The sequence below is a fragment of the Chlorocebus sabaeus genome, chromosome 22 (genome assembly GCF_047675955.1).
Source record: "Chlorocebus sabaeus isolate Y175 chromosome 22, mChlSab1.0.hap1, whole genome shotgun sequence".
Classification (NCBI taxonomy): Eukaryota; Metazoa; Chordata; class Mammalia; order Primates; family Cercopithecidae; genus Chlorocebus; species Chlorocebus sabaeus.
The window spans coordinates 93632904-93649458 of record NC_132925.1 but is presented as its reverse complement, the minus strand read 5'-3'; the positions used below and the strand labels follow the sequence as shown (position 1 = coordinate 93649458).

Below are 16555 nucleotides of genomic sequence, written 5' to 3'. Positions count from 1 at the left end.
GAGGCTGAGGCAGGAGAATTGCTTGACCCGGGAGGCGGAGGTTGTAGTGAACTGAGATGGCACCATTGCACTTCTGCCTGGGCAACAGAGTGAGACTCTGTCTCAAAAAAAAAAAAAAAAAAGTAGAAAACTAGAAAGAACAAGCTATGTAAGATCATCATTGAAGGTACTGGTGTGAACGCATGACTTTACATGTGATAGGTTAGATAGATAGATATGCTTGTGTGTGTATGTGTGTGTTACTGTATTTATGCATACATACATATTTTTCCTAGCTCTGCCCATGGAGAAGACCCAAAAACAATAGTACTCCACTAACAATGAGCAATCTAGCTCTCAAATCTTGGTTTCTAAATGTTAGTTTCCACTACAGAAAGACAGTCTGCTTGGAGATGTGTCTTTCTGTGACCATGTAGCAGGACAAGCCTCAGATAAAACTCCTCAGACACCGAAATAAAGAAGGAAGGGGTTTATCCGGCCGGGTGCATCAGCAAGACTTCTGACTCAAGAGCCGAGCCCCTCGAGTGAGCAATTCCTGTCCCTTTTAAGGGCTCACAACTCTAAGGGGGTGCATGTGAGAGGGTCGTGATTGATTGAGCAAGCAGGGGGTACGTGACTGGGGACTGCACGCACCAGTAATTAGATTGGAACAAAACAAGATAGGGATTTTCACAGTGCATTTCTATACGATGTCTGTAATCTATAGATAACAACCAGTTAGGTCAGGGGTCGATCTTTAACTACCAGGCCCGGGGTGTGGCGCCGGGCTGTCTGCCTGTGGATTTCATTTCTGCCTTTTAGTTTTTACTTCTTCTTTCTTTGGAGGCAGAAATTGGGCATAAGACGATATGAGGGGTGGTCTCCTCCCTTAACCGGGCCAGGGAAAATACAAGACAGATGTGGAACCTCTTTGCCAAAGAGGGAGGGATTGCTCAAAGTACAATGGAGACAGAACAAAAGGACACAGGATCCAGCTCCCATTAGATAAATTTGGGGCAATTTGTGCATCAAAATAAAGACAACATTAAACTATATTCCACTGAATTAAAAAGAACCTCATGAGATCCTGCTGATACAAATAATAAATAAGAGGAGGAGAAGAGAAGCTCTCACTTTTCAGAAGGAAGTGAACTAATAATTCTCACTTATTAAGTAATAAGTACAAAATGCTTTACAGTGGCGAAAACTGGTAGACACCTTCTTAAGAAACTGATCAAGTTTAACATCACCAGTTGTGGGGAAGATTGGCATCAGGTGTGTTCTGATATTATGCACTGAGAACACAGCAACCATTCTGTGAGATTTCTGCCCTAGTTTCATAACCTGGAACTAAGGAAACATCAGTCAGTCAAATTGAGGAATCATTGTCTATCAGGTAACTGTAGTGTTGCTCTTAAATGCTGAAGTCTTGAAAGACAAGAAAAGCCTGAGAAACTGCTCTTGAAGGAGACTAGAGGACAGACAACTGAGTAAAACAAGCGTTTCTGGACCCTGGGATTATAGAGGACATTATTGGAAAAGTGGGCAAAACTGGAAACAGGGGTACAGATAATATGGTGATATTGTGTCCGTACCAGTTTCCTGTTTCGGTTATGTGGGAGAATATCCTTGTTGGTAGTAAAAACATTCTGAGGGTAATGATGATAATGAGGCATTTTATTTGCAACTTGCTCTCAAATGATTGTGGAGAAAAAAAATAGCATTGTGTGTCTATTTATCTATATCTAGCATCTAGACCTAGATACGTATGCGTGTATGTATCTAATCTATCATCTAGAGAATGATGAATTTAACGCAAACATGGGAAAATGCTGACAACTGGTGAGTCTGGATAGGAGAGAAGGGAGTTCTTTGTGCTCTTCTGGCAGTCTTTCTGTAAAGATGAAATCGAAAAAGCAATGGGGACAACAAGAGCGATGAGTCTGGGGTTGCACCCCATTAGCACAGGACCAGGGCATGGGAGGGGTGGGGGAGGCAGTCAGGAGGAGCTGGAATGTCTTGAGTGACCAAGGAAAGGTGCTGGCAGGAGTCTTATTGGATAATGTTGGAGGAATACTGCCCAATTTCCCTAACTTTATGTTATTTAATCCTCAGAACAGCATGAGGTAGATACCGGGCTCCTCTTCACTTTATAGATGAGGAAATTGGAGCTCAGAAATTGAGCTTCACTTAGCCAGCATTTACTTAGTGCTTACTATGTGTCAAACATTAACGAGGTTACAGGCACACAAAATATTAAGTGTGATTGTCTATGTATGTGTGTGCATTTAGAAAACAGTACTAGAAGGAAATGTACTAAAACAGTAGTATAAGGGAGGTTATATTTGGGGAGGAGAATTGCAGTTGCTTTCATTTTTCTCCTTTGTGTTTTTTAGTTATTTCCAGTTTTCTACAACTAGAAATTCCCTTTGTAATAAGAGTAAAACAAGTATTGCTTCAAAATGGAACTGGAGGATCTTGTGAAATATTCCACATTATGATTTCACTGTGGACTAAATGTTTTCTGATGCACTTTTATTTTACTAAAGCAGTAGACAAATATGTCTTAATTCAGTTAAGCCTCCTTTCTACACACTAAGAGAGCTGGTGGGTTTACAACTGGAAAGCTGACATCCACCTGGACTCCATAGCCTGTATTTGTCTATATTTTCTGTGTGAGGGTGTAAGCTCAGGTAGCATGAGTTCCTCTATCCCAGACAAAAGTTTTCAAGACCATCATGACACCAGCTTCTTTGTACAGAAACCACATGTGAACATAATTCCCACTAAAGGGGGTGGGCGGTTTGGTAAGAGTGCAGCTCTAGTGTCCACAAAGGAGGAAAGTCAGTCCAATGGTGTTACTGTGTTGTAAGGTGGGACACCCATCAGCTTAGGGTGCCTTCTGACTGATGATTCCTTCTTCCTTTTTACTGCCTTGGCACCCTGAGCTCTATAGTCCCCCCCAACCCCCTGCCATGCTGCCTGGGCCCTGTTGGCATCCCTGCGTCTGTCTGGCTCACTGAGCTGAGCACCCTGCAAGAACAGACATTCCTCATGCATCAGTGTCTCTCATGGCTCAAGAGCTTGCTTTGAATGGAGCCCACAGTCATCACTGCTGTGTTGAATTGATTTGTGCAAGCAATAGCGGGGAAATGGGTGGAGTAAATTAGGGTGCATCCCTGCCATAGACTTCAGTGCAGGCACCAAAAACCATGCTTTGAAATGATTTATTGACCTGGGAAAGTGATCACAACTTGCTGCTAATTAAAACCAACAACAGAGCAGTGGGTACAATTGAAGTCCATCTTTGTTATTATCATAAATATGCACTGAACAAAAAACAAACTAAAAGAAAATACACCCAAAAGTGCACAGTGGGCAATTTTGTCTTTGGGTGGTGGAAGTGTAGGTAATGTCAGTGTTTGGGATTTTTTCTTTGTATTTTTAAGCTGTTTTAGAAATAAGTTTTGTTATTAGGAAAATGATTTTTAAAGAAATATACATCTGAGGGTAAAAAGAACAAAGGCATGATAAATAGGGAGTCCTTGGTTAGAGATGACGCATCCAGAACATTTTGGATAAATAAGCTCCTTTGAGTTGAGGGCCCTCTCGGACTCCTACATCAGCACAGAATCTCACCCCACCCTCCTGCAAGGGCAGGCATCTTCCTAGTAGACACTTTCCGCCCAACCCCCATCAGCTACAAATACTGTCAGCTTACACAGCAGGTCATTTTTTTTGCTGACAAGTCCAAGGTGGCAGTCAGAACTCTGACCCATAAAACCAGAAGGCTTAGATGAAGAACAAACAGAAGGGAAACCAACTCTGGTTCCTTTTGCCTGTTACTAATTGCTGCAATAAAGCCGTTAGAATCTACCAACATATGACCCAACTTGAAGAGAAGGGAGATTCAGAAAAATAGTCAGAAAAGAAGGGTAAATGGAAATGATAAGTCCCTCTTCTTTATGGCTATTTTAAGAAGCACATCATGTTATTCATATGGCCTGTGCTTAGCCCACTCCCTGAATTGTTTAATTTTAGTGGATATAAAAATTTTTCCTAAGGGATTTCTTAGTTCCACTGCCAACAGTAGTTCCCCATTTCTATTTCTCATTAGGTCTCAATTATTTCATCATTAGTTCTTTGTTCCCCAGGATTCCAAGGGCCCAAATCCTGCAGTAGGAGTGGAGGGGAGGCAGATTCTGGCTACTGATTGGCTGTGGGGCTCAGAGTGGAGTCACTGTGGAAATCACTATTTCCAAGATCTTTGGCAGTGGGAGGGTAGGGGGGTGATGGCAGAACAGAAATTCCTCATGCATCAGTGTCTCCCATGGCTCACGAGCTCACTTTGAATGGAGCCCACATTCACCACTACTAGGTTTAATTGGTTTGTGCAAGCAATAGTGGGAAATGGGTGACTTTGTTGACAAATGCTAATGGTCACAAATCTGAAATCTTGCTTGAGTCCAAGCCCTTCTCTGGTACGCTTAGTCCCAGTCTCTGGAATATTCGGTTTTGCTCATTCATCTCCTTTCTACCAGGGAAGTTCATGGAAGAGACTGAAGCCCCAGAAGCCCCAGGCCACCATTACTTTCCCTCTCTATCCCAAGTGGCTGTGACTCCATGCTGTGCCAAGTGTCAGAACCTGGCTGGGAGAGCCAGGCTGCTGGCTCAATGTGCCTGGCAGGTCACTCCTGCTGTTTCTGGGTTGGCCTCCTGTAGTCTGAGTCAGAGTCCAGCAGAGAGTTCATGCTCCCCTGTGGAGGGAGACGTGGAGCTGACCCTCTCCAGCCTGTCCCCGGAGAGGAAGGGGAGCCATTTAACCAGGTGCACGGCCACACGCCTGTGGAACAACTGCCGTAGGTACTTCCGGAACCTCTCACCGGCGAAGGCGTAAATCACTGGGTTGACACAGCAGTGCATGTTAGCGATCACCTCCGTCACTTCCATAGCCACGTCCAATTGTCTGTTCTGCTCACAAAGATGAGTGAACAAGAATTCTTGGAAAACAGAAATAAGTTCAGTCAAATTGTACGGGGTCCAAAAGAGAAAGAAGATGATCATGATGACAAAAATCAGACGGACAGCTTTGGATTTCTTCTCATTTGGTCGTCTGAGCAGAATCTTTATGATCCCTGTGTAGCAGACAATCATGACCAACAAAGGCAACACCAGCCCAAAGAGGTTCAGTTTCAGAGCCTGAAACAGCTTCCACTGTTGAAAGCTTTCGTAAGGAAAGTGAAGGTTGCAGCTGTGGCGAGCGATGTTCCACTGGGTCTTGGAAAAGTACATGAGTGGCGAGGAAGCCAAGATGGCCAGGGCCCAAATGATGATGCTGGTGATGACACCAAAAGTGACGGTCCGTGCCCTCAAGGCAAACACGGCATGGACGATGGCCAGGTACCTGTCAATCGTCAGCAGGATGATGAAAAAGATCTCGCTGTACAAGCCTGTGTAATAAAACCCAGAGAGGATCTTACACATGGCATCACCGAAAATCCAGTCATCTGTCGACTTGTAGTAGATCAAGAAGGGCAGTGTGAACAGGAAGAGCAGGTCAGAAATGGCCAGGTTCAGAAGGTAGATGTTGGTCATGTTTTTGAGCCTCTTGTATTGCACAAGGACCAAGACCACCAGGAGGTTTCCAACCACGCCAATGACAAATACCAAGGAGTACAGAGGGGGCAGCAGTTGGGCCAAAATGGCCCTCTCATTCACCTTGTGGCATGGAGTTGCATCCCCATAGTCAAACTCTGTGATCATGTCATAGTTCTCTGTGGTGTCTGGAGTCTCCATCCCGGCTTCTCCTATAGGTTAAAAAAAAAAAAATTGTCTTTACTCTGCTATTAAAGGCAGTGGGCACTGGACAGTAAAGACAAGGGAGTGGGGACATTTCTTCAGCCACTCAATACATGTTTATTGAGTGCCTTCTGTGTACCATACCTTGGGGAGAAAATGGAGTGTTAGAGAAACCTAGGTCCTCTCTGCCTTCTAGGAAACTGCAGTCTAACAGAGAGTGGAAGCAATAAGCAAATGAATGTACAAATCATTGATTCAATCATTTCGGCAAAGAGTTTTGTAAGAGATAAGTTCATTGGGTGGAAAGCCAGAAGGAGACCTTACCACACTATTCATAATCAACACTTCCTAAGCACCCCCATGGGTTAGGCATTGGACTTAGGGTTAAAGAGCCCTGGAGGGGTCCCATTATTGTTCTCATTTAAGAGGTGATGAAACAGAGGTTCAGAGTGGTTAGGAAACATATTCAAGGACACACCTCTTGTGAGAACAGAGCTGGAGCTCAAACCCAGGTGTGCATCACTCTTACGCCCAGCCCTGACACCACTACGCTTTCCTGTCACTGTCACTGAGTGGTGACTTTGCACTGTGGACTCTGTGAAAGAAAAAAGGACTCTGAGAAAAAAATGGTCCTGGCTCAGAGTAAGATACAAACAGATCTTCATGGCTTTTGGTCTAAAAAGATTCTCAGCCAGGAGTGACCTAGTACCCTTGAGGCACTTGGAAATGTGTGGGCATTTGTTGCTGTTGTCACCAAAACTGGGGGACGCTACTGTCATTTGGTAGGCAGGGCCAAGGATGTCCGACAGTGCAGAGAATTCTATCCCAAACACCAGTGGTGTTGCCATAGTGAAATCCTAGTGGGTCAACCCCATTATTTTGGAGATGAGGAAACTGAGGGCACCAGAGTGGGCTGAGCCTGACCCACATTGCACAGCGCTTAGGTGGCACTAGGTCTAAGGTCACTCTGCAGACCTTCTGAAAGGAGAGAAAAATGCAGGAAGAGAGGAGGGAGATAACCTGGTCAGAAAAAGAGAAAACTGGGCGTCAGGAGAGGAAGAGTTCAGAATGATCTGGAGCTATGAGGTGATGTTACACAGTGACTAGCTGAATTCTGCTGAGATAAGCTCTTAGATATTTTTACCCAGGGATGCCTTAAAGCAAACAAAAATGAAACAAAAAAGAATCACTCCGTAGGTTGCCTTTGTAGGACTTCTCCCAGTCCCTGCTTTTTTGGCACACTTTTTGAATCCTTTCCAATTGCTTATTAAAGATGCCTCCCCAAATGGAGTATTGGCTTTGGTGTAACCTACGAGCTTTGTGACCTTGGATAAATTATTTTACCTCTCTGAGCTTCATTTCTCATCTGTAATGTGGGAAAGCAACTCTTATCTTGTAGGGCTACTGTGAAGTAATGTATGAGAAAAGTGCCACCATCATCCCCACCACCACCACCTGGCAAGGGCCAGGCCAGGGCACTTTTCTTGGGGACCTTCCCTGAGAGACCTTCTTCCCTGCAGAAGCCCTACCCTGAGGCCTGTCACTACCAGTGCATCCCAGGCACCAATGTCCAGGATGTCCCTGGCTGGCTGGTATACCCTGTCCCCCATCCCCCCTGCCAAATCTCTTTGTAGTTAATCTAGAAAGTGATTTTTCTTGGTAACGGTGGACAATGATGGTCCCTTCCATGTGAATGATATTTGAAATTGTCAATCTATTGCCACCAATCTAAATTGATTTGACTCAAATACCGATCAGTACAGTAAGTGGCACCTACTTTATAATTTCTATCTTAAACCTGGGTCTCTGGTGTTCTTCCTTCTACTGTCCTTAAGGAATGTTTCCTGCTTACACAATTCACATGTTTTCAATCGCCATTGTAAAGGAGATGAAGGCACATGGAGGGTATAGGTCACCCTGGCTGGAAGGGGAGATACTCTATTAGGGTGGGAAGTGAGGAGCTTTAATTTTTCATTAAACCCATCCCCTGGCCCACTCCTCCATCTCCAGAGAGATCCAATCAGCCTTCTTTCTGGAGAGAGTCAGGCTACCGGTCACTAACAAAGCTGTGTTGGCAGTTTCTAATTTCTGTGACCACAGTTATTGCTGATGAGGGCAGACAGTTCAGTTTGGTAGTCGGCACTTTTCCGTGGGCTGGCAGGTTAACAGTGGACATAAGCAAACAGCTTGGAAAGCATGAAGAGCAGCTAGTGTGAGGCTGACCCCATGAGTCCAGTTTCTGGGAAGGTTTGGCAAAGTTGAAGGCAAGTTGGGTCAACATTGTCAGGTGGCATTTTAAACCGAGTCACCTCCGTACTCCCCCTACCTCCAACCCATTTGTTATTTCCCCAACTTGTTAAGCACCAGGCAACCACTCCAAGGCATGCTGTTCCTAAAGGGAGGTGATCTGGGGTGCGGCCCCACAAGAGAAAGCAAAGGACCATGTTGCCATCTAACCTGCTAGCCCTGCTGTATTCTATTGCAGAAGTCTGCCTCAAGGCCACTGCACAGTGGTCAGCTATAGCCCTGGATCCTGGACCCTCCACTGCCAGTGTCCTCCAGCCTGGGAGTTGGTGAAGTCTCTGAGCAGATATAGAGCAATTGGTGAAAGACACCCAGGTCGATGGTGTGCTGGCTGGCTTGTACTGGTTCATAAATGCCAATCGCGGGCATCTCTTCCCCACTCCACATTCAGCATGTTGGTAGCTTGAAACTGACCACAGTGGGAGCGTTTATACCGTGAAAATCAACAAATGTTATAAAGCAGGGATCTTTTCTTCAAAAGAGTCAGTTGTTGAACATTTACCAGCACATCACTGCCCAGGCCCCACATTCTGAACAGTCCAGCCAGCACTGTCCCACTGCTCGGTGCGGGAACTAAAGGATCAGTGAGTGGCACATAGCCTGGTGGTAGGCTATGCAAACTTCTGGGAGTTTCCATCTCTTCTTTGAAATCTGGGACCCACCAAGACCACCTATGAAGTAGATACCTGTAAGGAGCCACCATGTCCCTCTATCTTCAGAACAAAATCCTGACCTGTGTCTTTGTTAGTAGAGCAGAACAGATGCCCCCCAAGATCACCTGGCCAGCTCCTTGCCTTTGGGTGAGTGAAAGCCTACTTCCTCCAAAGACAGCAGTGCCGATTTTGAGATCCTTGGTTCTAGTCTTCTTAAGAGATAGGTTCAGTATCAAATCATCCTTGCATCTGCCAAGATTTTTCTAACTAATATTTCCCTCTTGCTTTAATTTCTTCATACACCGTGTTTGGTTTTCCTTTACATGGAGGGATTTGGCAAGTAATTTTTTTTTTCTTTAGACAGACTCTTGCTCTGTCGCCAGGCTGGAGTGCAGTGGCACAGTCTCAGCTTGCTGCAATCTCCACCTCCCGGATTCAACGCTTGACCTTGTGATCCTCCCGCCTCGGCCTCCAAAGTGCTGGGATTACAGGCGTGAGCCACTGCGCCCGCCCAAGCAATTTCTTGTTGGATAGGTTTCCACAGAAAACACCTTTTGTCCCTTAGTACTGACTGACTTTCTTAATCAGTAACCAACAGCCAATCCTTCAAGTAAGCTTCCTTTTTAGCAAAAAAAAGCCTATATTTCATCTGAGCACCCAGCTTTATAAATCCATCATTCTCAGTATTGCTACAGTATTAATTGCCTTGGAGATGCATCCACGGGCTACTTAGCCATTTGCCCGGCCCTCAAAGAACTCCCCTCACCTTTGAGGAGCCCCTAGCTGCATGCATGTCTTTGAACAAGACTGCCCTCCATAGTAACAGATAAGACAGGAAAACAAGTGCCACTTACTCTGGTTCCAAGGGACTTTGTCCGTGAAGTCTTTGTTTCTGGGGCTTTCCGAGTTTTTATGAATTCAAGGTCCTGACCGAGTGGGAAGTGCTCAGCTTCCTGTGTGATGATGGAGAATTGACTCCAGTTTCACAGTCTTTCAAAATGACAAGAAGGGGGACAAAGTTCTTCTTTTTGTGCGGTTGGGTGCTCATGAATGGCCACAACGCCCACCAGTGGCCACTTCCTGAAGGCCAAGTTAACTGCGAGGGTTTTCTCTGCTCACTCTGAGGCTCTTGAGTCTTGGCCCTGGGAGCTCAGCCTTAAGGGAATTGGGGGCAGGTGAAACTGAGTTGGGTGAGGTGGGTGGCAGTGAGATGTTCCCAGAATGTTTGGAGCAATCGAAGTGTGGGATGTGTATATGTGGGATGGGGGCAGGGCATAGAGCTCTTGCAGTCAGCGGCAGACTTTTTTTTTCTTCTTCCTTAAAGATTGTGAATGGAAGGATTTAAACTGCAATCCTGAGTCCTGTTCCTCAAAACCAACTGACATGGGTGTACACAGAGGCAGCAGCTTCTCTTTGACACCCCATGCCCCTCAGCCTCTGGGAGCTCACTGTCCCTCTGCTCTGTGTTCCCCACGTCCCTCCCCACCAAACCTCAGAGAGTGGCTTTGCCTCAGGAACCTCCAGCATGGAGGGAATATAGGTCTGTTGGTTATGTTTTGATCTTCCCTTTCTGATGCCCCATTCCTGCTTTAAGCGATGGTCAAACATGGGCCAAGTTCAAATCCCAGCTCTCCACCTGTGACATGGGCAGATCACTCACCTTTCTAAGTCTCAGTTTCTACTCTGCTAAATGAGAGTACTAAATGCTTACCTCAGAGGAGAAGCATGAGGTCACCTTGTACTTGAAAAATGTCAGAGTGCCTGGCACAGTGAAAAATGTCTGACAAATGATGAGTACTGTGACTCTTCTCACAACTGCCAACACCTACTCTGCCACTGCCCTTGTGTCTTCTGGAATGTGGGGACACCCCTAACCTTCCTCACTGCATTGCTATGAAGCACTGTTTCAGAAACCATCAGTGTGAATGTGCTTTGAAAAGATCGCTTGTCCCTTCATGGTTCAGTTTCCTTATCTGTAAAATAAAGAATTCAGACAAGATGGCCTAAGCTTGATGTCTGATCATCACTCAGCTTCACCCCGAAGAAGTAAATGGGGATCTGCATGGGCCTGGCTATTTGCAGCACTTTGCTGGTGGATCAGTTTCCAAAAAGAACAGAGGCTTGTGAGGCCTGCCTTGTCCTTGATCCTATCTAAAGTGAGGGACATGGTCAGTACCTCATCCTCAACCAGCCTTCCAGCACTGCTGTAGGTTTCATGCCACAGAAGGGATGTACCAGGCAAATCTGCTTGTTCATTGAACAAATATTTATTCAGTACTCACAATGTGCCAGACATTGTATTGGGTGCTTGGGATATCGTGGTGAAGAAAGAGGCTGGATCCATTCTTTGAGAGCTTATAGCTTAGGAAGGATCACAAACAATTAACCAAGTTACCACAATGAGGAACAGCTTTTGTAGTGGCCTGGGAAATACCCTGGGCTAAGGAAGGGTGCATCAAGGGTGAGAAGGAGTGAGGAAGTCCTTTAGAGCAGTGGTTCTCAAAGTGAGGTCCCTGGACCAGCAGCATCCATATTCCCTGTGATGTTGCTAACCATGCAAATTCTGGGGTCCCATGCCGGACATACTGACTCAGAAATCCTGGGGATGAGGCCGAGCAATCCAGGTTTTGACAAAGACTGCAATATGATTCTGATGCATGCTTAAATTTAGGTGGCATGGATCCAGCTTAAATTTGGGGGACATGGATCTAGATTTTCTCAATGCTTTTGGCTCAGAGTCCCATGTGATCTTTCTTCAGAAGATTAGGCTGGACCAGCTGTGAGCTAGGAAGACTTCTTTCTCTCTTTATCTCAAGGCCTAAACAAGAGGCTGCTCAGTTGCCTGCTCTGTCTCCCCTCCCACACCCGCACCTAGATCTCCTATGGCCTTGCAAACCCCTTAGTGCACACACCCATCTCACCACAGCAGATGTGTACAATGTGGGGAGCACAGAGAGACAAGGGAGAAACCAGGAAAGAGGGATGATCTTGCCCCGTCCATTTCTCTTAAAATCCCTTTGACTCCTCTCCTTAAAAACTTTAGTGTTCTCTCAAGGTTGCCATATTGTCCTTGATCCACATCAATGTTCCTCTTTCTTGGAGAGAAGCGGGAGATGTGGGCAGCTTCCTTTGCCCCAGAGAGGTTGCAGTGGAAGCCCAGCACTAGACCAAACCCTGTCCTGGGACAGCCTTCCACCCCAGCCTTGGCACCAATGCTGGGGGAAGAGATGCAGGGGACCCTGCCAGTGGTGGCTGTGGATGACTCTTTATTTTCATTTTTTATTTTTTATTTATTTATTATATTTTAAGTTCTAGGGTACACGTGCACAACGTGCAGGTTTGTTACATATGTATACATGTGCCATGTTTTTGTGCTGCACCCATTAACTCGTCATTTACATTAGGTATATCTCCTAATCCTATCCCTCCCCCCTACCCCCACCCCACAACAGGCACTGGTGTGTGATGTTCCCCTTCCTGTGTCCAAATGTTCTCATTGTTCAATTCCCACCTATGAGTGAGAACATGCGGCGTTTGGTTTTCTGTTCTTACAATAGGTTGCTGAGAATGATAGTTTCCAGGGCATCCATGTCCCTAAAAAGGACATGAACTCATCCTTTTTTATGGCTGCATAGTATTCCATGGTGTATATGTGCCACATTTTCTTAATTCTGTCTGTCATTGATGGACATTTGGGTTGATTCCAAGTCATTGCTATTGTGAATAGTGCCGCAATAAACATATGTGTGCATGTGTCTTTATAGCAGCATGGTTTATAATCCTTTGGATATGTACCCAGTAATGGGATGGCTGGGTCAAATGGTACTTCTAGTTCTAGATCCTTGAGGAATCACCACAGTCTTCCACAATGGTTGAACTAGTTTACAGCCCCACCAACAGTGTAAAAGTGTTCCTATTTCTCCACATCCTCTCCAGTACCTGTTGTTTCCTGACTTTTTAATGATTGCCATTCTAACTGGTGTGAGATGGTATCTCATTGTGGTTTTGATGTGCATTTCTCTGATGGCCAGTGATGATGAGCATTTTTTCATGTGTCTGGTGGCTGCATAAATGTCTTCTTTTGAGAAGTGTCTGTTCATATCCTTTGCCCACTTTTTGATGGGATTGTTTGTTTTTTTCTTGTAAATTTGTTTGAGTTCTTTGTAGGTTCTGGATATTAGCCCTTTGTCAGATGAGTAGATTGCAAAAATTTTCTCCCATTCTGTAGGTTGCCTGTTCACTCTGATGGTAGTTTCTTTTGCTGTGCAAAAGCTCTTCAGTTTAATTAGATCCTATTTGTCAATTTTGGCTTTTGTTGCCATTGCTTTTGGTGTTTTAGACATGAAGTCCCTGCCCATACCTATGTCCTGAATGATATTGCCTAGGTTTTCTTCTAGGGTTTTTATGGTTTTAGGTCTAAGATTTAAGTCTCTAATCCATCTCGAATTAATTTTTGTATAAGGTGTAAGGAAGGGATTCAGTTTCCGCTTTCTACATATGGCTAGCCAGTTTCCCCAGAACCATTTATTAAATGGGGAATCCTTTCCCCATTTCTTGTTTTTGTCAGGTTTGTCAAAGACCAGATGGTTGTAGATGTGTGGTGTTATTTCTGAGGGCTCTGTTCTGTTCCATTGGTCTATATCTCTGTTTTGGTACCAGTACCATGCTGTTTTGGTTACTGTAGCCTTGTAGCATAGTTTGAAGTCAGGTAGCGTGATGCCTCCAGCTTTGTTCTTTTGACTTAGGATTGTCTTGGCAATGTGGGCTCTTTTTTGGTTCTGTATGAACTTTAAAGTAGGTTTTTCCAATTCTGTGAAGAAAGTCATTGGTAGCATAATGGGGATGGCATTGAATCTGTAAATTACCTTGGGTAGTATGGCCATTTTCACGATATTGATTCCTCCTATCCATGAGCATGGTATGTTCTTCCATTTGTTTGTGTCCTCTTTTATTTCATTGAGCACTGGTTTGTAGTTCTTCCTTTTTTTTTTTTTTTTAATTATACTTTAAGTTCTAGGGTACATGTGGATAACGTGCAGGTTTGTTACATATGTATACCTGTGCCATGTTGGCGTGCTGCACCCATCAACTCATCAGCACCCATCAACTTGTCATTTACATCCAGTATAACTCCCAATGCAATCCCTCCCCCCTCCCCTCTCCCCATGATAAGCCCCGGTGTGTGATGTTCCCCTTCTCGAGTCCAAGTGATCTCATTGTTCAGTTCCCACCTATGAGTGAGAACATGTGGTGTTTTGTTTTCTGTTCTTGGGATAGTTTGCTGAGAATGACGGTTTCCAGCTGCATCCATGTCCCTACAAAGGACACAAACTCATTCTTTTTTATGGCTGCATAGTATTCCATGGTGCATATGTGCCACATTTTCTTAATCCAGTCTGTCACTGATGGACATTTGGGTTGATTCCAAGTCTTTGCTATTGTGAATAGTGCTGCAATAAACATACGTGTGCATGTGTCTTTATAGCAGCATGATTTATAATCCTTTGGGTATATACCCAGTAATGGGATGGCTGGGTCATATGGCACATCTAGTTCTAGATCCTTGAGGAATCGTAGTTCTTCTAGAAGAGGTCCTTCACATCACTTGTAAGTTGGATTCCTAGGTATTTTATTCTCTTTGAAGTATTGTGAATGGAAGTTCATTCATGATTTGGCGCTCTGTTTGTCTGTTATTGATGTATAAGAATGCTTGTGATTTTTGCACAATGATTTTGTTTCCCAAGACTTTGCTGAAGTTATCAGCTTAAGGAGATTTTAGGCTGAGATGATGGAGTTTTCTAAATATACAGTCATGTCATCTGCAAACAAGGACAATTTGACTTCCTCTTTTCCTAATTGGATACCCTTTATTTCTTTCGCTTGCCTGATTGTGCTGGCCTGAACTTCCAACACTATGTTGAATAGGAGTGGTGAGAGAGGGCATCCCTGTCTTGTGCCAGTTTTCAAGGGGAATGCTTCCAGTGTTTGCCCATTCAGTATGATATTGGCTGTGGGTTTGTCATAAATAGCTCTTATTATTTTGAGATACATTCCATCAATACCGAATTTGAGAGTTTTTAGCATGAAGCGGTATTGAATTTTGTCAAAGGCCTTTTCTGCATCTGTTGAGATAATCATGTGGTTTTTGTCCTTGATTCTGTTTATATGATGGATTATGTTTTATTGATTTGCATATGTTGAACCAGCCTTGCATCCCAGGGATGAAGCCCACTTGATCATGGTGGATGAGCTTTTTGATGTGCTGCTGGATTCGGTTTGCCAGTATTTTATTGAGGATTTTTGCATCGATGTTCATCAGGGATATTGGTCTAAAATTCTCTTTTTTGTTGTTGTTGTGTCTCTGCCAGGCTTTGGTATAGGGATGATGTTAGCCTCATAAAATGAATTAGGGAGGATTCCCTCTTTTTCTATTGTTTGGAATAGTTCCAGAAGGAATCGTACTAGCTCCTCCTTGTACCTCTAGTAGAATTCAGCTGTGAATCCATCTGGTCCTGGACTTTTTTTAGTTGGTAGGCTATTAATTAGTGCCTCAATTTCAGAGTCTGTTATTGGTCTATTCAGGGATTCAAATTCTTCCTGGTTTAGTCTTGGGAGAGTGTATGTGTCCGGGAATTTATCCATTTCTTCTAGGTTTTCTAGTTTATTTGCATAGAGGTGTTTATAGAATTCTCTGATGGTAGTTTGTATTTCTGTGGGGTCGGTGGTGATATCTCCTTTATCAATTTTTTTTGCATGTGTTTGATTCTTCTCTCTTTTCTTCTTTATTAATCTTACTAGCGGTCTATCAATTTTGCTGATCTTTTCGAAAAGCCAGCTCCTGGATTCACTGATTTTTTGAAGGATTTTTTGTGTCTCTGTCTCCTTCAGTTCTGCTCTGATCTTAGTTATTTCTTGCCTTCTGCTAGCTTTTGAATGTGTTTGCTCTTGCTTCTCTAGTTCTTTTAATTGTAATGTTAGGGTGTCAGTTTTAGATCTTTCCTGCTTTCTCTTGTGGGCATTTAGTGCTATAAATTTCCCTCTGCACACTGCTTTAAATGTGTCCCAGAGATTCTGGTATGTTGTATCTTTGTTCTCATTGGTTTCAAAGAACATCTTTCTTTCTGCCTTCATTTCGTTATGTACCCAGTAGTCATTCAGGAGCAGGTTGTTCAGTTTCCATGTAGTTGAGTGGTCTTGAGTGATTTTCTTAATCCTGAGCTCTAGTTTGATTGCACTGTGGTCTGAGAGACAGTTTGTTATAATTTCTGTTCTTTTACCCTTGCTGAGAAGTGCTTTACTTCCAACTATATGGTCCATTTTGGAATAAGTGCGATGTGGTGCTGAGAAGAATGTATATTCTGTTGATTTGGGGTAGAGAGTTCTGTAGATGTCTATTAGGTCTGCTTGGTGCAGAGTTGAGTTCAATTCTTGGATATCCTTGTAAACTTTCTGTCTCATTGATCTGTCTAATGTTGACAGTGGAGTGTTAAAGTCTCCCATTATTACTGTGTGTGAGTCTAAGTCTCTTTCTAAGTGTCTAAGGACTTGCTTTGTGAATTTGAGTGCTCTTGTATTGGGTGCATATATATTTAGGATAGTTAGCTCTTCTTGTTGAATTGATCCCTTTACCATTATGTAATGACTTTCTGTGTCTCTTTTGATCTTTGATGGTTTAAAGTCTGTTTTATCAGAGACTAGGATTGCAACCCGTGCCTTTTTTTGTTTTCCATTTGCTTGGTAGATCTTCTTCCATCCCTTTATTTTGAGCTTGTGTGTGTCTCTGCATGTGAGATGGGTCTCCTGAACACAGCACACTGATG

The 16555-nt window shown here is 44.0% G+C and overlaps 1 protein-coding gene across 1 annotated transcript; it reads right to left on the bottom strand.

Moving 5' to 3' along the window:
- Positions 1–3190: 3190 nt before the first annotated feature.
- On the bottom strand, positions 3191–9739 carry CCR1 (C-C motif chemokine receptor 1). The gene is made up of 2 exons (XM_007983943.3): positions 9590–9739; positions 3191–5786 (listed from the first exon to the last, which is right to left on the bottom strand). The coding sequence occupies exon 2, from the start codon at positions 5773–5775 to the stop codon at positions 4708–4710; it is 1068 nt and encodes a 355-aa protein (XP_007982134.1). The 5' UTR covers positions 5776–5786; positions 9590–9739; the 3' UTR covers positions 3191–4707.
- Between the last annotated feature and the right edge of the window lie 6816 nt (positions 9740–16555).